Genomic DNA, 21,823 nt, shown 5'->3' with positions numbered 1-21,823 from the left:
TTTGTTAAAGTTATATATCTTTTGATCCCAGAGAAAAACCAGACAAGAGAGCTTCAGTCCACCTGAATGCTGTTCAATTAAATTTAGCCCATCTCCCTTTAAATCTTCCACCACGGATTAAAATCCCTGAAGCCTGCACATTTTTCTGTGCCATCTTTTCGAAGGGCCTGACATTAAAGTCTGAAAAGCTTTTCTGGAAAACAAGAAACAATAGAAAACCATTTTTTCCCAGCATAATAATAGAAAAGCAGAGACATATTCCAGGGAAAAAGGGGGAAGGAGAAGGAAATGGATTTAACATGAAATAAGCAGAGAATTGTTGCTAATAATCTGCGATTTGAAGACTTCATTATCATCCTTTCCAATACAGAATTGCCCAGCAAAATTCTGTCCAATTTTTGCAATTATTATCACTCTGTGTACATGATTAAAACAGCAGCTTGCAAAATCCTAGCCTCTTGTTAAAAACTAACATATCTGCGGTCCTTGTTGTTTTTAAAATCTTATTTATGGATTGCTTTGCTCGTTTGTAATGTTATCTGTCTTTCTCAATACACGCAGTTACATTCTCTACTCCTTCTCGTCTTTCTCGTTTCTTCTTCTCTTTTGGCAACCGTGTTTTAGTTCTTGAGGAAGACGGATCAGAAATTTTCGATGATCAATCGTCTTTAGGAAACCATCCTCGACTTACAAAAAATTTGCTTAGTGACCAAAGCTACAAATGTACTAAAAAATTGGCTTATGACCATTTTTCACACTTACACCCGTTGCGGTATCCAAATTCAGACGCTTGGCAACGGATTCATATTTATGATGGCCGTGTTATCCTAGGTGCAGTGACTCCCTTAACAACCGAGTCAAGGAAGGTCGTAAAACAGGGCCAAACTCACTTCACGACTGTCTTGCCTAACCACAGGAATATTGGGGCTCCATTGTGGTGCCGGTATTAGATCAAATTCTCCGTGGCTGATGTTTTCCTCCTCGAGAACTATTGGGATATTGCCGATTGAGCAATTCAAATGAAAATCAGGCTTTAAACTTTAAATATTTTGCTCCTAGTGTTGAAATTCAAAGCAGGTTTGAACTACCCACCAAAATGCAATTTTGTGTATCTTCCGTGGTACCAGTTGATGGGAGAAAGCATTTTGTACCTGAATAGATAGTTTCACAGATTGGGTTGCAAACAAATTAATTGAGAAGCTATGCCGATCATTTAATTTGAATTTGATACAAGAGCCACACAATGGAATGGGAGATTTAACGAAGCCGGATGATTTTGGGGCTCTGGCTGGTATTATGATAAATAAATAAATAAATTCAAGAGATTGGTTGCGACGTTTTCTGCAAGGATCCTTCTTTGGGAGATTTGTTTTAGGATTCCCTTACCCATTATCCACTTCGGTTCCTAACTTTTCAGACCAATGAGATGGGGAAGTTTGGGGGCACTCCCTCCCGCCAAAGTCCACCTTTAGGCTTGCTAGGGTTGGCTTGGCAGCCACGAACCTTCATAAAGGTTTCGTGCAAGGCAACTATCCAAGATATGATGGTTTGTTGTGCAAACTGCGGTTAGTACTTTTCTCAATCCATGCACATAGGATTATTTGGGGGGGTGTTGTTTTTTTTGCAAAGGGCAGTCAAGTTGCCAACTGAGCTGGACCGAGAAGTTTATATTTTGGCACCCAAAACGGAAAAAAAAAAATGGATTAAATTGTCAATTTTAAGATAAAAGGATTATGAATAAATTCAGCAGGGTCCATTTTTTGTGTGTGCAAACTGCTAAAACTTTGAAGATTAAGTTCAAAGCATCCCTTTGCAACTGTCAATCATGGGTTTGCTCATTAGGGCATTATGGGTAATCATGGCGTCTCAGCAGAGCGCAATGCATTCTGGGAACACCTCGATGTTGCTAAGATACCACCTGCCGCTGGCGACGTGCGGGAGCGACAGTTAAAACCCCCTCTCTGTCTTCCTATTGGTTAAACTAGGGGCCAATGCCACCCTTCCCGCTCTTCGTTCGTTTCCCCGATTGGCCGCTCCTTCCCGACTCCCCCACCCGTCGGCAGGTATCTCGCTCTCCGCCGATTGGCTGGGAAGGGCTCGCGCGCGGAGGGGGGGGAAAGAGGGCGGGGCGAGAGGTTATAAATACCGGGTCCCGCAGAGGCGGAGCGCGGGGACGGCGAGAGGAGGCGGTTGGGGAGGTAGGAGCTCGCCCTGCGGGCGGGGCGGAGAGGGGGAGGACCGCGGGGAGGACTTGGCTTGTCCAAGCGGGATGCGCTTGTTTTGCAAGCCCAGCCCTCTCGGAATAAGAGACGATCTCAAGCCGGGTTTGCATTATTGGGCGTGCAAATAGAAAGGTGGGGTTCATTAGAGTTAAATCCCAATTAAGTGGGGAGACCCCCCCCTCTCCCCAGTATCTCTGCACCCTTAAAAGGAGGAGAAAGTGGGGAGGGAGAGAAAGAGCGGCTAAGACACCCACCCACCCCCAAAACAGGCCAGGGGTAAAAAAAAAAAAAGCTTCCCTTTCTCATTTGCAATGGGGGGGTGGAATGGAGCTTCCAGAGGCAGGGGCAGTCTATCGGGGTTCCAAAGGGAGAAGGGAGGAAATAGCCAAACGGAGGATTGCAAGCAAGGGCCCAACCCCCACTCCCGCGCCCCCCCCCCCAGAAACGAGAGCAAAAACTTCCTAATTGCGAAGGGTTTGGAATTTAGAGGATTAGTAAGGGGGTGGGCAGAGGGGGGGATATTTCCCCGGTGGGGGGAGGGCGCCCACGCGTGGCTTTGCATTAGAGCCCCACCTCCACCCTTGCTGCTTTTTCGGGGCTTTTGGGGTTCATCTTTTCGGCAGGATTTGCAAAAAAGGGGGAAAAAAGCCAGAATTGCAATAAAAGAGATGTTTTGTTTTGTTCTGCAGCTGTTGAGGGGGGGGGAGTGTGATCCAGGCTTCCCTGGGTGGATTCCTTGGAGATCTGCAAAGGAGGGAGGATAGTCGGAGCTGCTGGCTTTTTTCCTCCCCTCCCTGGGGGAGGCCAGAAGAGGGACACCCCCCACCCCCATCCCTTTAAACAGCTGGGAAGCCAAACTCTTTGCAAGCAACCTAACTGGTTTTTTTCTGCCTCCCCCCCACCCAAAGCTCTGAACCCCCACACAAATCCCCCCCCCCCCCGGAGGTTGCAGAGCCATGGCTGACCAACGCAGCTCTTGGAGCGGAAGCTTGACCGGTCTGCAGAAGGTTGCCCTGGGCCTTGGCATCCCAGCCAGCGCTGCCATCCTCTACATCTTGTACTGCCGGTACCGGGAGGACCAAGGTGAGCGTGCCAGCCCCACCCCACCCCCACCTTGCAATATTGAAACCCCCCACCCCCAACTGAAGCCCGGGGTGGATGGTCAGCAGTCAAACCTTGACTTTCCTGCTGGGCGAGGGATTCACTCGTGTCCGTCCCTCCCTTCCTTGGGGGAGAGGAGGGGGTCTTGCTGAGGTGGGGGCTTTGAGAAGGAAGAGGGCGGGGTGGATTAGAAAAAGAGGAGGGGGTTGTGTGCGGCCTGGTCTGGAAGGAAGAGCCAGTTTGGTCTAGGGATTAAGGCAGCTGGCTAGAAACGGGGAGACAGTGAATTCTAGTATTGCCATGAAAGAATTCTAGTGTTGCCATGAAAGCTGGCTGAGCGACTTGAAGCCAATCACTAGGAGACTGTGAATTCTAGTCTTGCTTTAGCCATGAAAGCCGGCTGGGTGAGACTGTGAGTTCTAGTCCCACTTTAGGCACAAAAAAACGGTTGGGTGGCTTAGGGCCGGTCACTAGGAGACATGAATTCTAGTCTTGCTTTAGCCATGAAAGCCAGCTGGGTGACTTGGGCCCAGTCACTAGGAGACTGTGAGTTCTAGTCCCACTTTAGGCACGAAAACCAGTTGGGTGGCTTAGGGCCAGTCCCTCTCTCTCTCCCAGCCCACCTCGGAGGGTGATTGTTGGGGGTTGGGGATAGGAGGAAGACATGTTGGATATTTATTTATTTATTTATTTATTTATTACATGTATTTATATGCCGCCATTCTCCCGAAGGACTCAGGGTGGCGAACACAAGTTAAGAAACAAGTACAATAAAATCATAATTTAATCCAAATAATTAATTAGCAGTAAATAATAAAGCCCAGAATCAGTCTCAGCCTATTTGTTTGAAAAGCCAAGTCTTCAAGTCCCGACGGAAGGAGCGGATATGTTCCCCGCTATGAGTTATGTGTAAACATAATAAAGACAGGATGTAAATATAAATAAAATAGGAAGGCCCACCAGGTTTTAATTTTTGGAAAAGACGGGCTGGTCTCTAGCAGGTTTGCACATGGTTCATGGGCTGGGAGAGGGTGGGGCTTTTATACACCTTCATTCTTTAGGAGGCTTAGGTACCTCCTGAAGTGGGGAGGGGGATATCTCAAGTTCTTCGGCTTTCGTTTCTTCCTCGGTGGCCCCGCAGAAGAGCGGGTGACTTTCGTGGGGGAGGAAGAAATCGAATTCGTGCTGAAGGTGCCCCAAGAGGCGGTGAAGTTCCTCCTCGGGCGGCAGGGGGCAAAAGTGAACCAGGCAAGTGGAAGAAGGGGGGAGGGGGCTGGTGGGGTGGAGAGACCCCCCTCCCTTCCTCCTTTTGCAAGGGAACCGGGGAAGCTGGATGAGCCCCTCCGCAAATATTTCCCTCCTCTCCTCTTCCTCCCGCAGCTGCGGAAGGACACCCACGCCCGCATCAACGTCGACCTGGAGGAATCCGGCGAGGAGCGGATGATCCGGATCTCGGGATCCCCCGTCCAGGTGTGCAAGGCCAAAGCCGCCATCCACCAGATCCTGGAGGAGAGCCTGCCCGTGGTGGAGAAGATCTCGGTGCCCAATCGGGCCATCGGCCGCATCATCGGTACCGCTTTCTCTCACCGGAGCCCTCCAAAGTTTTCCTTGTGGGGAGGGGGGCCGCAAGGGTTGGTGGTCTTTAGCCGGCCCACCCTGGAGGCCCTGAGGCCGCGCTGGGCTTCCTAGGAGGGCCTGGTTTGGGGAAAGTCGGCAACGGGAGAGCTGGGATATTGGGAGGGGTGAGGAGTGTAGCGCTGATGACGTTGCCTAGTTTGGTAATTAAACGTCTTGCCAGAACACCCCCCCCCCCCCCAGTCCTCATCCTTGCAAACCCTTCTGGCACTGATGCTGTTCCCCAGTTGGGTCATGAAACCTCTGCAAGGAAACGACCCAGCTCAGCACCAAGGGCCCCACAGTCCTTTTCTTCCTCTTCTGCTTCTCATCGTTCTTATTCTCCTCCTCCAAGCCTCCCCTGCCTTCTAGCACTGATGCCATTCCCCACATGGGTCATGGAACGTCTGCAAGGAAGACCAACTCAGCTCAGAGAGCACCGTGGATCCCACGGAGGGGGATTATTCCTAGACGCTGCATCCCCCTTCTTTGTCCCTCACTGCTGCTGTCGCTCTTCCTCTTCCTCCAGGAAAGGGTGGCGAGACGGTGAGGGCCATATGCCGGAACACCGGGGCCAAGATTGACTGCAACCACGACGGGGAGGGCGCCCTGTCGCTCACCCGCGTCGTCACCCTTTCCGGGACTCGCAAGGAAGTCCAGGCTGCCAAGGTGAGAGTTTTGCCCCTTAAGCCAGGCTGGGTTTCTCTCTTCCCCAAGTCTGGGACTTGAACCAGCGGATCTCGAACCCGAGACGGGGTGGAAAAGTGTTGTAGCTTATGGTTCAGATAGTCCTCGACCTATGGCCACAATCGATCCCGAAATTTCTGATGCTAAGCGAGACATTTGTTGCCCAATTTCTGACTTCTTCTTCGTCTTCTTTTAACAACCCCATAACCCCTTGCGGGGTGGAGTCTGGGCAACTGAATGGAGCTGTGTATTTACTGGCCAGATGCCCTTCCTGTGGCCAGTGCGGAGTTTTGCCCGGCAGATATATTCTCTATGTGCGGCAGAGAGAGAAATATCTGCCTCTACTTAGAATCGAACTCACAGCCTCCTGACTGTGAGGCGAGAGTTCCACCTCTAGGCCACTGCACCACTCAAATTTTCTGACTTTTCTTGCCACGGTTGTTAAGCAAATCGCTCCAGTTAAGATAGGAACACGGTTGTTAAGTGAATCCGGCTTCCCCCAACAAATTTGCTGGTCACAAAAGGGAATCATATAATCCACTTCATTGAATTGTGTTGGAGACTATTAAATTTACAACTTTGGGCCCCTCGCAATGCTGGACCCCTTAGGGAGGGGGTTGCTGAGGTTGCCCCCTCCCTCGTTTGAGAATGGCAGGTGGGGTGACCTTCCCGAGCCTCCTCTGGGAAGTGATGTAGCCTACCTCGTAAGGGCGTTGTGCAAAAAAACAGCACACGCTGTTCCCTCCAGGCAATCGAGGCTACAGTTCCCATCATCCTCAGATGGCCCGGCTGGAGAGAATCCAGGGCCAATGGAGAATAGAAATTAGGGGCCCCAGGGAGCTTGGGAGCAGACTCTCCACCTGACCCATTTTCTGCCGGCAGGAATTGATCCGCGAGAAACTATCGGAGGACGAAGCTTTCCGCAGTAAGTTGTTGCAGTCGGTGTCGGCACGTGCGCAGCGCAAGCAGCCGCTGGGCACCCGGAGAGAGATGGCAGCGGCTGGCGACTCAGGACAGCGGCCTTACTCGCACGCGGAACCTCGCAGTCGGATGCCGGAAGTTGGGCACCTCCGCCGAGAGGCTGGCGACGGGCCACCGGATTATCGCTCGGGGGATCCCCCCGAGTCGAGCGGAGCAGGGTCCCCAATAAACCCCTGGCCTGCGCTGAGCTCCGTCTTTGAAGGTGAGCAACAAAATGGAGGGTAGACTGCTTCGGGACCTGGAGGATCGGGTCGGGTCTCCTCGCCACTTAATGTGACAGTTCACTTAGTGACTGTTGGAAGTTAACGGCCGTAAAAAAAAAAAAAGCAACTTGCGACCGTTTTTCACACAACCGTTGCAGCCTTCCCCGTGGTTGAAATTCAGACGCTTGGCAACTGTCTCGTGTTTATGACGGTTGCAGCGATCCCGTTTTGCGACCTCGGGAAATCGGCGGGGGAAAGACGGATTCACTTAACAACCGGGAGGCTAACTTATCAGCCGCAGCGATTCACTTAACATCCATGGCGAGGAAGGCCGTAAAATGGGGCAAAACTCACGGAACCCCATGTCTCCCTTAACAGCAAAAATGCCGGGCTCAATTGCGGCCGTAAGACGAGGACCTAACCTGTATTTTGAAACGATCCATTTTCCCGCTTTCAGAGAGCTACCCGAGGGCCTTCAACCCATCAGCCTTCGACACATACAGGTAAAGTCCACGACTCCCTAACCCATCTGCCTTGCCTCTCAGTCCCCAGCCCGGATTTCAGCCTCCACGGCAAGGATCACCTGGAGGTCTACGTCTCGGCCTCGGAAAACCCCAGCCATTTCTGGATCCAGATTATCGGCGTCAAAGCTCTCCGTCTGGACAAACTCGTCCAGGAGATGACAAAATACTACGAGAACAACGATGGCGGCGAGGTGAGGGCCCTTCCAGAAGAGGGGAGTTGGGGGGAACCCCGATGCGGGAAGGCTGCGTAGCTTTCCGTCCCCCCAGATGTCACCCCTGTTCTCGTCTTTCCACCCCCCTCTCCCCCCAGCTGGAAAGTGTGCAGGTGGGGGACATCGTAGCCACCTACTACCCCGAAGACCGTTCCTGGTATCGGGCCGAGGTCCTGGGGACCTTGGAGAACGGCAACCTGGATATTTATTACGTGGATTTTGGGGACAACGGAGAGGCGCCCCTGGAAAAGGTGCGGCTGTTGCGGTAAGGGGCGGACCTGGGGTGTCGTCGTCCCTCCTAACGAGGGATCTGGAAATTCAGGTCCCGGGGTTCCTCGGTGGTCGTGGCCGAGAGCGAGAAGTTGTCCCCTGCTCTTATGACAGCCGGGGACGTGTGATTGCCTTTTGCGACCTGTCAATAGGGGGACCCAGATTCAGTTTACAACCGTGTAACTAACTTAACAGCCGCCATGGCTCACTTAGCGACCGCGGCGAGAAAGTTCATCCTTTTGAGGCAAACAACCGAGCGACAGAATACTGGGGCGAGAACTGGGATGGGGTGGCCGGGATTGGGGTCTTCTACTCCTCCTTTTAACCTCCTTTTTTTTCCTTCCCTTTTTTTTTTTTCGTGGGGGGTGAAGGGGTGATTTCCTAGGCCTCCCCTTCCAGGCCATTGAGTGCAGCTTGGCCGGTGTGGCCCCTACTGGGGGTGAGTTTCTCCATCTTATTCCTTTCTGGGGAATTCTGGGAGTTGAAGTCCACCCATCTTGAAAGCTGGCTGGCTGGCTGGGGAATTCTGGGAGTTGAAGTCCACCCATCTTAAAAGTTTATCCGCTGGCTGGAGAATTCTGGGACCTCCAGAGCCACCGAGCTTTTGCAATTAAGCTGCCCCCAAGGGCAGAATGATAGAAGTTTAATTCGACTTCTTTGACCTTTGATGGCTTCCTCCTCTAGGGCCACGTTGGGAAGAGGCCGCCCTGGATGAGTTTGACCGCCTGACCCACTGCGCCCAGTGGAAATCGGTATTTTGCAAGATCTGCACCTACGTGCCCGTGGGCAGCAGCGTGCGGCCGTACGTCCGTTTGTTCAAGGCCACCGACGGGCAGGTGAGAGACCAATCCCAGCTTGGATCTTCAAATGGAAAAAACCAAAACGGCTTTCGGGGTGAGATTTGGCTCGCCGAGGGCAGCTTTTCAATCCGGCTTCTCTTCCCCAGTTTATCGACGTGGGAGAGGAACTGATCCGGTTGGGCTACGCGGTGCGGAAGCTGTCGGACGAAGATGGGGACGCCTCGATGGAACTGCCCGGAAACCTGGTTGGTAATCGGGATGTGGAGCCGGCCTCTTTTTTTGGGTTGGCTGATTTGGCAGGCAGTGGCTATGTGGCTAGTCCACATGAGGTCTATGTTGCTGCGGATGAGGATAGGAGAAGGATGGATTAGGGTAGGAGAAGGAATAGGAAAGAAGAAAAGGAAGGGAGGAAAGGAAAGAAAAGGAAAGGAGATGCATCATGAGTAAAAGGAGAAGAGCTTGGGGGGGGGGTTTGCCTGTTGGGGGGCTACAAAGATCTGCCATCGATTGTGCAAAGATATTTGGAGGGGGGGCTTCCTTTCCCCCCCCCAGATTTTTATTTTATTCAATAGTAAGTTAAAACACCAAACTTCCAAAAGTCCCAAAAACAAAAACCTCAGAACGAAAGAAACAAAACACAAAACGTTTTTTAAAAGTTGCGTTTAAAAAAAAAAAACCCAATACATATATACATGTTATCTTCCCCCCTCCTTTGAATATCGATTTAATATATTATTACAATATTAATTCCTGCCCCTTGCAAAACCAGTCTCTGCTTGTCTCCCTAGAGAAACTCTGCAGGGATGTCGTTGGAGAATTTATCCGGTACGCAACAAGAGTCCCGAGGAGATGTCCTGCCCCAGCCTGCTTGTGGTCTTTCGACAACCATATCCTAAGGACCCACAACTGCAGAGGGCCACGCGGTCTTCCCCCGGTTGGATCAGACAAAGGGGCTCAAAATCCACTCCCACCCCCCCAAAATGATTGCTGAGTTTCTTATTCTCTCAAAATCAACTGGCGTTTTTCTTTCAACCCATTTTATGTTTTCCCTGCTGGCTATAAACAAACTCCTGGCCTCCTTTGGGATCCTTCTCTCTCCCAGCACCCCCCACCCCCCTTTTCCTACCCTCCCACCCCCACCCAAAATGCCAATCTTGTCTCTTGATCCCGCAGAGATGGCCTCTGTGTCGGAAGGGGAGGAGAACTCGGTGATGCTATGAGAGCCTCCGAAGGCAGGCAGGTGAGGAGTAAAATGTTGGGTGATTGTGCACCAAGAATAAGTTGTGGGGAGGGCTTGGATTGTCTGGTCCCAATCTGGGGGCTTTGAATTTTGCAGACCTCCCAGTCCAGATTTAATAGCTTTCTCAAAAGTCCTCGGCAGCGGGGAGTTATTTTCAGAGCCATTTGGGGGCGTTCAAGATCCTTCCACCTTCTCAATGTGGCCGTGTCCATCTATCATTTAGAAAAATTTAATCCATGATGGCTTGGTGTAAACCAGGTTCCTCAGCCCCGGAATTTGGGGGCTGGCTTAATTGCGATTCGCATCCCAGATCCAACCCCTTTGGAAGGGAGTGGGTTTTTTCGTTTTTTTTTTCCCCCAGTGAGCGTATCTTAAAACTTCTGCCCATGTTTTCCCTTTCCTTTTCTGCAGATGGAAAGATTTGTTTCTTGGAAGGGACCGCAGAAAGATCCCACCCGCCGGAGGGACCGTTGGGAATCTTGTGGGGGACACGCCAGCCCCCCCCCCAGCAATCCCTCAGCACCCCCCAAAAAAAAGGGACTTCTACTATAGCACTGTTTGGCTGCGCTGGGTAGCTTTTGAACGGCGAGCTGAGTTTTAATCAAATTTCAGCCGCTTTTGTGTCACCATTTCTCTGGGAAGTTGCACAGAAAGACGGGAGGGGGCTGGCTGTGTTTCTGCCCCCCCAAACCTGAGTTTACGTTCATGTTGGGCTGTTAAGACCCTGAGTCCATCCCTCGTATTTTTTGGTCCCCACCTGACTGGAAAGGTTGGGGCGGCCTTGCGTTTCATTGGCCTTAAGCCACAGTGCCAGACAAAACGAGGGTGGAGGGGGGGGGGGGAAACGGGGGTCTAAATGGACAGGGATAATATATTAGAGGGAGAGTTTGTTTGGCAAGAGGCCTGTTTTGGAAAGCGACACAAAGCGTTAAAAACGCGAAGGGCAGCGATGAGACGGCTGCAGCGACCAAGATGTCTCGGTTTATATATATATATTTTGTCTGAAATAAAAGGCTAGTGTTTAGCAGTTCCTTTCCCGAGTCAAAAATGCAGCCGGGAGGGGAGGGGGGAGATTTCAGCCCGTGGGGAGGGGGGGGCAGAATTGTGGGGTGGGGGGAAAAAAGTGGGAGGGCAGGAAGGATGAGATTCTCCCCTACCATAACTTCTAACCCCTCCCTCCCTCCTTCGTCTCATAAGCTGCTACGCTTTCATGCCACTTTAATGCCTTTTTTGGGGGGGGGCTCTGAAATCACACTGCTCCGAACCGGGGGGGGGGGGGGGTTGGGGGCGGAGGTTTCCCCCATCGGCACCAGCCTTTCCTGCCTCCGGGCCCCACGAGCGTCATTCTTGCTTGAGTTGGGCATTCCAGCCGAGATCGCGTTCCAAGGGATAAGCCATGAAGATGGTGTCTTCCCAGGGGGGCAGGCCGGGGTGGTCGGGGGTCACGAGTTCGAAACCCAGGAAGCCGAAAGCTCGTAGCAAGTTGCCTGAGGAGAGAAGGGGAAAGCAGGATTAGCGGGTGCAGGGATGACCGGAGCTGCTTGGTGGAGTATAGATTTGCAGCTCAGATTCAATCAGGGTTTTATCAATCAGGGTTTATTACTTTGTGCCCTTTTGCCCCTCTTGGCAAGGTGTTGGCCTGTTGGGAAGGTACAGGTAGACAACAGTTCGTTTAGTGACGGTTTGATGCTACAGCGGCACTAAGAGAAGTGACATAGAACCGTTTTTTTCAGACTTTCCCCCACGGCCACGCGATCAAAATTTCTTCTTCCAATTTCATTCTTAAATTCTCCTTTTTTTCTTTTATAATTGGGATTAATAAGGAGGCATTCTCAACCCATATTTCCCCCCCCCCCCCATCCCCAGGCTTGAAAATTTGCTCCCAGACAAAATCACCAGGATAAAAATTCAAAAAACTTATATTACCTCGGTCTCGCCGAGCCTTACGGAAGTTGACCAGCACCTGCTCTGCGCCCGTTTTTTCTTCGATGTATTCCAGCGTGGCGGTCAAGCTAGAGGATCAGACAGACGGTCAGCAATTCCAAGTTTTATAATAACCCAACCTTGCAAAGGAAAGATTTCTGACTGTCCTGATCGAATCAGATTAACAGAGTCGGAAGGGACCTTGTAGGTCATCTAGTCCAACCCCCCCTGCCTAAGCAGGAGACCCTACACCATTTCTGACCGATGGCAGTCCAGTCTCTTCTTGAAAGCCTCCAGTGATGAAGCTCCCACAACTTCTGAAGGCAACTTCTGTTCCATGGGTTGATTGTTCTCATTGTCAGAAAATGTCTCCTTATTTCCAGGTTGAATCTCTCCTTGGTCAGTTTCCGTACATTATTCCTTGTCTGGCCTTCGGGTGGCTTGGACAATAGCTTGACCCCCTTCCTCCTCTCTGTGGCAGCCCCTCAAATATTGGAAGATGCTATCATGCCTCCCCTGGTCCTTCTCTTCACTAGACTAGCCATGCCCAGTTCCTGCAACCACAGGACATTGCAACCGTCATAAATGCAGGCTGCTGATCTGAATTTTGATCCCATGGGGATGCTGAGATGGTTGTAAGTCTGAGGACTGATTGCAAGTCACTTTTTTCAGTGTCGTAACCTTGGTCACTAAACATGGTTGTAAATCGAGGACTAACCTGTTGACTCCAGAGAAACTAGCAGTAAGGAGCAAGAATCAACTTGCTTTCCGGATTCCTATTGGTTCTTGAGAACTAGCAATTTGCTTCCTATTTTTTAAACCAAACTTTCCTTCCTTCTGGATGCCAAAACTTGGTCCAAAATGCCACCTCTTTTTTTCTGCGTTTTAAACACTGATTTTTGCCGCCTCACCTTTCCCGGCTGTTGAAATCCAGCGCCAGCCGAGGGGTGTCCAGGAAAAGGGTACGTCCCTGCAGAAGTCCATGCCAATGGCTGGCACCCTGGCTGCCACGGGTGAAGTGAAAATCCAGACACGCTGGCCAGCCGGGCTGTTGAGGGTCGCTAGCAAAAACAGTGAGGTTGGCAGCCTGTTTAAGGAAGCATGAAACACCGGTTAGGCGATTCAGACGTTGCAGTGAAAAGTTGCACGCTTCTACATTAAATATTTCCTTTTTCTTTAAAGCGCTTGTCTGCTTCTAAGGGAGAACCGTAATAGTCTGGCAGTATAAATAGTGGGTTTTTTTTCAAATTGGCAACTTTTTTTTTAAGTTTTTCATTGTATTTCTTATAATATAAAATGTACATTTTCTTATACATAATTAATCCTACCTATACATTTATTTATTTATTATTAAATTTCTATACCGCCCTTCTCTCTGAGGACTCAGGGCGGTGTACAGCCAAAATTAAAAAAACATGCAATACAAATATTAAAAAAACAAAAGACATATAAATTTGGCCCAATTAAAACACTACCAATTAAAACATTTAAAAATTTCTTAAGACAGCCATGTTTCCTTAAAGCATTAAAATAAGGCCTTTTAATTTAACGCTTTCTTCCCTCATTTCACAACAACCCTTCTCTTTCGCTTCCCTCCCTCCTCCTCTCCTACTTTCTCCTTCCTCCTCTCCTACCTCATCCTACTTCTCTTCCTTTCTCCCACTCCTTTTCCCCCTTCTCTCCTACTCCCCTACCCTTCCTTCCTCTCCTTTTCCCTTTCTTCCATTCCTCTCCCTCTCCTCTTCCTACCCTCTACTCCTCTCTCCTTTCTATCTTCTTTGCTGTGGAATATTCTCCTTGTTTGGTATCCAAGCAACTCCTGTATTCTAATAGTACATACTTCCTTTCAATTTCTTTTCAGGTTTTATTCTATCTATCAGTATTATCATAATTGTACATTCTTATTATCTTCTTTCTTTCCCCCTCCCAACCCCCTTTTTCATTTACTCTGGTGTCATCTAAATTGACAACTTTTAAGATGGCTGGATTTCAAATCCGCTCAATTGTACTGATGTCAGATATATGTTGGGGATTTCTTACCTTGTAGATCTCAGTCGGGTTAGGCCAGTCTGCCGGGCTGCTGGGGCCAGACCGGTTGGGGCTGGCACCCTCGAACTCAGGAGCACTGCGGGCAGTAGCGAGGACGGGTACTCAAAGTTTCGGGGCGGGCAAGGGTCGCCCTGGCAAGAGGAGAAGAGAGAAAGTGACATTTTTTCATCCTTTACATTTTTGGGGGGAAAAATTATTTTTATTTAACCCCCAAGCTGCAAACGTGAACAAGTTTGCAAACTGAGAAAAAGAAGGTTTGCAAAGTGTGTGCGAAATGCAAGGGCCAAAGTTGAAATGGTTTCCCATTTCTCTCGCCTTCCGGGTGATCTTGGGTTATCCAAGAACAAGCCATCGCGGACCGTCGGGCTGGCACAACAACCGGAGTGTAAAATTTTAGCAGGAAGTTTTAAAGTTTTCCTCTGCCAGCGAGCATCCCAGGGACCCAAATGAGTCGGCCTGGGGGCTGAACGGGAAAGGATTTGGGTCTGCCAGGTTTGGCCACCAGGGGTCAGCAAGCCACGATTGTTGGCTTAGCCTCGAGTGAGCCAGTTGTGACGGGCAGCGGTGCCCAGATGGCGCTGCGGAGGCTCACTCGCTGTTTGAGGGGGTCATTTTTCCTCGAGTGCGAAGTTCAGATGAAGCTCTAAGGGGGGGGCCCAAGCAGGCTTAGCGTCGCCCCAAAGCAGGCAGCGAGGTCCCTGGATGATCTCTGACTCTTGGGTGGCATCTGCCCAGGGATGAGTGGCCCCTGAGGGGCAAGGGACCCAAGTCAAGGGACCCATTGTGACCCAGACTGGCAACTGGAGGCACAACAGACCACCCACCCATTGTGACCATAATGCTAAGCTCCTCCCACTTCTGGCCCCTCCCATAGTGGCTTGTCTACATGCCCCCCCTCGAAACTGGTTTATGGGGAGGTGGGATTGCTTGATGGGTCACCCCGTTTATAACCCCATTTATGGCCACTTGGGTGACTTGTTTTTAAAGATTAACACATTGGGGGGTGTGGGAAAGAAAACACTCTGTACATGCTCAGAGGCACGGCGCCTTTGGGGAATGCTTTCTGCGCTGGAAGGGAAGAAGCTTTTTGTACCCTCTCACCCACCCACCCACCCACACAAATTAGAGGATCTTTGGGGCCTTTCTCATGTTCAGGAGGAAAAGCTCTCTGTGCATGCTCAGAGGCACTGTGTTCTCTTCTGTTTGGCAGAGAGCCCTCTGTGCATGCTCAAAGACTGCCACGCTGTTACAACTTTGCATCCATGGCTGGGAGGCAGGATGCCTTCGCTGGTGACACAGCCCTCTTCACATGCTCAGAGACCCCTTCATTTTCACCCCATTAAAGCTTTGGGGAGGGGAAGAGGCGCTCTGGCCACACTCAGCCCCAAGAGCCCTGTATTGAGAGGCAGCACCCCCACCCCCCACCCCCACCTCGGTATCCCTTCGGCCCGGCCGAGCCAAAAGCCGGGGGCTGCCGTGGCGCCGCCGCCCGCGGGAAGAGAGCCATGCCCGGCAGGCGGCGCTACCCGAGGCCGGGGCTTAATCGCGGCCTGGCGGGTTTCGGCGCCTGCGCGGTCGTCGGGGGGCGGGGCCTGCAGCAGGGCGGCGGGAGCCATGATGGCGGCGGGGCTGTGGCGGGCGGCGCGGTGGTCTCCGGCGGGGTCTCTCCCGCTTCTCCTGCCCAGGGGGCTGCTGCACCTCTCGGCCCCGCGGGTGAGCGCGGCAGGGCCGGGCCGGGAAGGACCCTTCGGGGTCCGTTCTGGCGGGGAAGGGCAGGGTAGCCCTGGCTGGTGGGGAGGTGGGTAGGAGGAAGGGATGGGGGACCACCAGGAGAGAACTGGTGCTGCCCAAGGCCAAAGAGGGGGGTGGGTGGGTCGTCTGAATGGGCTGCCTGGGCACGGATAATATGGGAAGGAAGGAAGGAAGAGAAAAGGGGAAAGAAGAGAAAAAGGAAAAAGAGGGAGGGAAAGGAGAGAGATTGTTGGAAGGAAGGAAGGAGATGGATGGATAAATAGGGAAGGAAGGAAAAAGGGAGAGGAGGAAAGAAGATGGAAGGAAGGAAGAGAAAAAAAGGGAGAGGAGGGAAGAAGGACGGAAGGAGATAGATAAGGCAAAGGAAGGGAAGGAAGGAAAAAGGCAGGGAGGACGGAGGAAAGAAGGAAGGAAGAGAACAAAAAGGGAGGGCGGGAGGAGGGAAGGAAGGAAAAGAAAAGGGGAAAGAAGAAAAGGAAAAAGAGGGAGGAAAAGGAGAGAAATTGTTGGAAGGAAGGAAGGAGATGGATGGATAAATAGGGAAGGAAGGAAAAAGGGAGAGGAGGGAAGAAGGAAGAAAGATGGATAGATAGGGAAGAAGGAAGGGAATAGAAGAAAAAGGGAGGGAGAGGAGGGAAGAAGGAAGGAAGGAGATAGATAAGGCAAAGGAAGGAAAGGAAGGAAAAAGGGAGGGAAGAGGGAAGGAAGAGAAGAAAAAGGGAGGGCAGGAGGAGGGAAAAAGGAAGGAAGGAGATGGATGGATAGATAGTGAAGAGGAAGGGAAGGAAGGAAAAAGGGAGGGAGGTAGGAAGAGAAGAAAAAGGGAGGGAAAGGTGAAAGAAAAAAGAAGAGGAAGGAAAAGAAAAGGAGAGAAGGAGGGATGAAAGGAGTGAAAAGGAGAAATGGTTGCATGGAAAGAAGTAGAGAAAGAGAAAAAGGAGGAAAGAGAAAAGGAAAAATAGGAAGGGAGGGAGGGAAGACGGAAGGATGAAAGGAAAAAAAAGGAAAGATGGAGGGAAGGAAGGAAGAGAAAGAAGAAAATCCCGGGATTTTGGCCTGGCTGCTTCATATACACGTGGCAAGTCCTGCATTTCCCCCAAAGCAACTAAAAATCTCGGTTAAATAAATCCCTCTTTGTTTGGGGGAACAGGATGGGACCAGACGGCCCGTGTCCGAACCCTTCCCCGACTTCTCTGCCTTGCAGGAGACGGTCATCGTGGAGCGCTGGTGGAAGGTTCCGCTAGGCAAAAAAGACCGAGAGCCTCGCATCAAACACCCCCGTTACCGCGTCTTCCGTCTGGTAGAGGACCTCAAGCACCGCCCCAAAGAGCCCCTAGAACTCATCCTCACCGAACCGGTGGAAGGTACGAGACTCTCCGGCCGCTGACCTCCACACCGGTGTAGTCCTCGACCTGCGACCATAAGGGAGCCCAACGTCCCTGGGTTAAGACAGGAACGTTTTCCTAAGTTGAGTTTTGCCGCGTTTCACGGCCTCTCCTGCCCCTTTTTTCGGTGCCGTGGTAACTGAACAGTCGTTTAGTGACGTTGTAAGTCGAGGACTACCTGTACATGGGCAGGAGCCAAGGACAATACACACACACGAAAGCCTGGGTCTAATTTTTTCTCCGTATCTCGATTTTCAGACGTTGGAAACCGGGGCGAAACCGTCTTCGTCCACAGGTCTTTTGGGCGTAACCATCTCCTGTTCCACAACCGGGCCGTTTACGCCTCTCCAGAAAACAAGAAGTTTTTCGCAGAGGAAAACCGAGTAAGTTTGCTCCACCAGGATCTAGGCTCCCGTATGCAGCCGGAAAATGAGAGGGGGAAAAAAATCTGATTTTTTGTTTTTTTCTGCATCTCCTCTTCTGTTTTAGTTACGTGAAGAAGGGAAGCTGCCGAGATTACAAACTCACAGCGGTAGGAAGGTGAGGCTGGGAAGAATTAATGGGGAAATAGTCCTGTTTCGGGAGGATAATTGGCAGGACGTTTTCCAAATATTATTGATGAGTGAGCTTTATTTGAAAGCTGAATTGTGGAGAAGAAGCTGCAATCCATCCATCCATCCATATATTTTATCATCTATATCTATCCAATCTATCATCCTCTTTTAACGACCCTATAATCGCTTGCATTGGTGTGGAGTCTGGGTAACTGAATGGAGCTGAGTGAGAGTTTACTGGCCGGATGCCCTTCCTGTCACCGATGCGGAGTTTATTTCATCAGATATATTCTCTCCCAAAATTTGAATTTTACTCCTATTCCCTCCTTTCTCCCAAAACCTAAACTGTTGCTAGCAAATCCAGAGCGGTTAATATATAAATTTATATATATAAAAATATATACACATACACTTAAGTTTTGTTTTTGTTTTTTATCATTTCTGATCATGCTTTGGAGGAACTTCAGCTAAAACGGCTGAGTTCCCATCTCTCCTTCCCTTAGTTGACCAACTGTTTTTAAGATTTCCCTTTTCTTTAGACTGTCCGGTTCCTGAAGAATTGCACCCTGGAGATCGGCGTGAACGAGTGTGACCAGTGGGAGCTGACGAAAGAAATTGTCTGCCGGCATTTCCTCCGAAACGTGAGTTTATACATTTGTGGGGGTCCTTGGGTCTCTCTCAGCTTGGTGGTTTTCTTGCAGACGTCTTGTTACCCAACTACGTAACACTATCAGTGTTAGAAGGGTGTGGGGTTTGCTCTTATTTTTATATACTGGTGGCTTGTCCTGTGTGGGTGGGAGGAGCCTTGGTGATTTCTTGATTAAGTGATGGTTTGTTGTTAGTCTATCTGTTTTCAGTGGTAATTCCTTGATTGGGGTATTGTCAAGAGTGCTAGTGTTGATTGTGGTGTTAATCTCTGCTCATTGGTGTGGTAGTTGCTGGTGAAGAGATGTTTTATCTGTTTGTGTTCATTTCACGTGAGACTAATGGAGACGTCAGCCTTAATACAGGTAAGTCGTTGACTTACAACAGTTCGTTGAGTGACTATCAAAGTTACAGCGGCACTGACTTAAGATCGTTTTTCAGTTACAACATCCCCCCGGTGATGTGTGATCAAAATTCCACCTCGTCTTAGATTGAAACGCAACTTTGAAACGCATTTGCAACCCTATTTTTAAGGAGCTGTATGTGTCCCCCCCCCCCTTCTTCTGTTTCCCCCCCCCCCAGTTGGGAGTTGTAGTGCCCCCCCAGGCGCTGACTCTCCCGGAAGAACCCATCACCAAACTGGGCAGTTACTGGTGCGACGTTACGGTAAGCTCCCTCTCGGACTTCCTGCGAGGTTTTGTGGCCTGGCAATCTGCGATGCCCCAAACGGGGAGATTTGACGATATCATAGAAAGGGGGGAAAAAATGAAAAAATAAAACAAAACAGGGGCCCATTAGCAAAGGAGCCTCTTTGTGCAGGAATAGTCTACCTGTGGATAGCAGTAGTGGAGGGCAGATAACCAGGGAGAGGTTGCCTTTTTGTCTTCCCTCTGTGGCAGCCGTCCGAGCTGGGTGGTTTCCTTGCAGAGTTTCACGACCCAACTAGGTAACATTATCAGTGCTAGAAGGGAGAAGGGGTTTGTGTAGAAAAAGAGGAGGACTGGGAGATCCTTGGTACTTTCCAAACTTGGTTTTCTTGCAGACGTTACCCAAGTTAGATTAGCACTGATAGTGTTACCTAGTTCGGTAATGAAATGTCTTCAGGAAAAACAATGGAAACTTTGGGGTTTTTTTCCCTCCCCTCCCTGGCTTCCAGACCTGCCCAGGTAGTCAGAATGGAGCATCCAGGGGTGGGCACCCCAAGGCTAAAATCCTTGCCCCACTTTCTCCAAAGAGAACGGTGAATGCCTAAAGCGCCTGCCATCCAACAGAGAAGTTGAGTTTTCGTACTAGGAACTCCCAATTTACTCACTTCGGTCTTCCGGGGCTCTCCTCCTCTTCTCTTCCCTTCCTCCTGCGTTGCAGGTGAATGGCCTCGACACCGTCCGCGTCCCCCTCTCGGTACAGCTGTTTGCCGAACCGAAATCCAACAGCCAGCGGCTTTGGCTCGCCCAGAAGGAACCGGAAGTCGCCGACAGAGAAGCGGGAAAACCTTGAGGCCTTCACGGAAGAGAGGCTGGGAAAGGGACTTTTCTCTGCTTCTCCAAAATCGGAGCTTAGGATATTTTTTTTCTAGCCAAAAACTCCTTTTAGGAGGGGGGGGGATTTCCTTGAGCTGAGCACGGGTGGGTGAAGCCCGCCGCTCTTCCCGTCTCTTAAAACCTCGCGGGGGGACACGAGGGGATCCTGTTTAGGGTGCTCCGGCCAGCAACTCTGCCCAGAAACGGGGAGGGACTGCAGGAACCGGTGAATAAACCATCCACCTATTAATATTTGCTTTTTCGTGGCGATGAGCAGTTTGTAAGGCCCCCTTAGAAAGAAGAGCTGCGCCTTTTAGAGGTTTTAATGGTAGGCAAAATCCATAGTCCTGCCTGTTGAAAGGGGTTTGTGGTTGATAAGAGCAGGCCTGATGGCTTGAATTGAGTGGCTTCCGATCCTTTGCTCAAGGGGGTGGGGGATGTCATTTATTTTTTCCGGGACTCGCCCAGCAACGTAACGGGGAAACTCGACTTCGGCTAGATTAGCCGGAGGCCGAATACCAAAGTGGGTGTTAGAAGCAGAAACACGGCGGTGACTTTGCAAGCAACTCGAGCAAACTCAAAGAATTATCCATTAAAATTCAAAGAACTATTCATTAAAACTCAAAAAGAATTACCCGCTAAAAAGATCTGCAGTTCCTGAGTTTAAAATCGGCAGGACGGGGCGGCGGGTCGATAGCTAAATCAAACCTGCTTCTGCTCGGTTTTTTTAAGTCCCCTAATGCTTGAAGCGCCGCTAATTATTCAGCTAAACTTAGTTGCAAAAAGGCAAAACAAAAATCCAGAAAGAGTTTTTCCACAAAGAGGTCTAGATCCGAACTCGAGACTCACAACAGAGTTAGTGAAAGGGACTGTTTTCTCTCTTTTTTGGGGAGGGCGTCTTCGCTCATCTTCACTGCCTCTTTCTTAGCTTCGCTGCCCCCCTCCAAGTATGCCAGGCTTCTTGCGGGAAACGACGGGGGCACATCCCGGAATGTCCTGTTTGCGACAATGTTTCAGACATCGCGAAGCTGCTGTTGCACAATTGTCCCTCATTGCATTAACAGTCCCGTCTCGGCACCGACTGGAACAAGCTGCCCCCGGTCGTTGTCCTGTCCCTTGGCACCACGATGGGTCTGCTGCCTGTTAATTTATGCCCACCCATGCCTCTCCTCCTCCCTGTCTTCCCCCCCCTCCCCACAAGGGAACACAAAAGCTGCCAGGCCCTTCCGAGGGCCAACCCACACACCCCTCCCAGTGTCGTCCATCGGGGAAGATAACGGGAAAAGTTTGCCCGCCAGCCCCCGCTCTTAAGAGCAGAGGAGGGACGGCTGCCAACAATCTCATTAGGGCCCTACATGAGGATGCTGGGGGAAGGGAGGGGGGTCCGTCCGGGATGCTCCGGCGGAGCAGGGCATGAATATTCACGCGGAGCTGCGCTTGCTGCAGAAGAGCCATCCATTACGGCGGGCTTGACGTCCCACCTTATCAAGGTGACTGCTGAGATAATGTCGGCAGAGCTTGCCAGGCCTGGGATGGGAGCGGGGGGGGGGGGGGAAGAGAGACTGCGGGCACGGCGGCCCTGGACGTGGGAGGGTCTCCCAAGAGTCGTCTGATGGGGTCTGCAAGGAAGGAGAGATGGAAAGGCAGCCTTCCAAAAGGGGTTAGGTATCGGGGTGCCCGTTGCAGGTTCTGTGAGTTGCAGACCTGGGTAAAGGGGGCCTCTGCAGGGGAGGGTGGCACGGGGGTCTTCTGAACCCCGACATACCGTTGCAAATCCAGCTCTTGCTTGTCTTGGCTGCCCCGTCGGCTCTGCCACAAATGCCACCTTTGCGCGTGGCATGGGGCGAAGGGGCATTTTCCATGATGGTGGAGCAGCCGTGGGGTGGGGGTATTCCTGTCGTCCCCCTTGCCCCCTCCCCCCCCGGACTTTTGACTTGCAACTTAACACAAGCGGTTAGTAAGCCACAGTCCTCGGCTTAACGACTGCAATGGAGCTCCACATTCTCGTTGCTAAGGGAGACATTCGTTAAGTGCGTTTTTCACCCCGCGTGTTACGGCTCACTGCAGGGGTTAACGTTAGTGGCACAGTTGTTCAGCGGATCTGATTTCCCCATTGATTTCGCTGGTCAGAAGTTCGCAAA

At 51.0% G+C, this 21,823-nt stretch overlaps 3 protein-coding genes across 3 annotated transcripts; 2 read left to right on the top strand and 1 right to left on the bottom strand.

Annotated features, from left to right (window-relative positions):
* The first annotated feature begins 2,314 nt into the window (after positions 1 to 2,314).
* TDRKH (tudor and KH domain containing) lies at positions 2,315 to 10,881 on the top strand. Its single transcript, XM_070950622.1, has 14 exons — positions 2,315 to 2,354; positions 3,131 to 3,305; positions 4,465 to 4,571; positions 4,704 to 4,893; positions 5,467 to 5,606; positions 6,507 to 6,807; positions 7,354 to 7,523; positions 7,643 to 7,809; positions 8,186 to 8,253; positions 8,499 to 8,650; positions 8,761 to 8,859; positions 9,403 to 9,439; positions 9,788 to 9,854; positions 10,266 to 10,881. The coding sequence occupies exons 2-13, from the start codon at positions 3,179 to 3,181 to the stop codon at positions 9,832 to 9,834; spliced, it is 1,605 nt and encodes a 534-aa protein (XP_070806723.1). The 5' UTR covers positions 2,315 to 2,354; positions 3,131 to 3,178; the 3' UTR covers positions 9,835 to 9,854; positions 10,266 to 10,881.
* A 314-nt stretch (positions 10,882 to 11,195) lies between these two features.
* OAZ3 (ornithine decarboxylase antizyme 3) lies at positions 11,196 to 15,442 on the bottom strand. The gene is given in 6 exon segments (XM_070951468.1): positions 11,196 to 11,341; positions 11,781 to 11,866; positions 12,689 to 12,864; positions 13,818 to 13,895; positions 13,897 to 13,957; positions 15,258 to 15,442. Coding segments are annotated over 6 exon segments (732 nt in total).
* MRPL9 (mitochondrial ribosomal protein L9) lies at positions 15,426 to 19,938 on the top strand. The gene is made up of 7 exons (XM_070950560.1): positions 15,426 to 15,539; positions 16,783 to 16,942; positions 17,222 to 17,346; positions 17,453 to 17,503; positions 18,057 to 18,158; positions 18,745 to 18,828; positions 19,528 to 19,938. Exons 1-7 carry the CDS (start codon positions 15,441 to 15,443, stop codon positions 19,657 to 19,659), a joined length of 753 nt encoding a protein of 250 aa, XP_070806661.1. The 5' UTR covers positions 15,426 to 15,440; the 3' UTR covers positions 19,660 to 19,938.
* Positions 19,939 to 21,823: the final 1,885 nt, after the last annotated feature.

This window comes from Pituophis catenifer, unplaced genomic scaffold, assembly GCF_029215685.1.
Source record: "Pituophis catenifer annectens isolate HBS135680 unplaced genomic scaffold, rPitCat1.0.hap2 SCAF_10, whole genome shotgun sequence".
NCBI classification, from domain to species: Eukaryota; Metazoa; Chordata; class Lepidosauria; order Squamata; family Colubridae; genus Pituophis; species Pituophis catenifer.
This window is presented reverse-complemented; position numbering and strand designations above follow the sequence as displayed.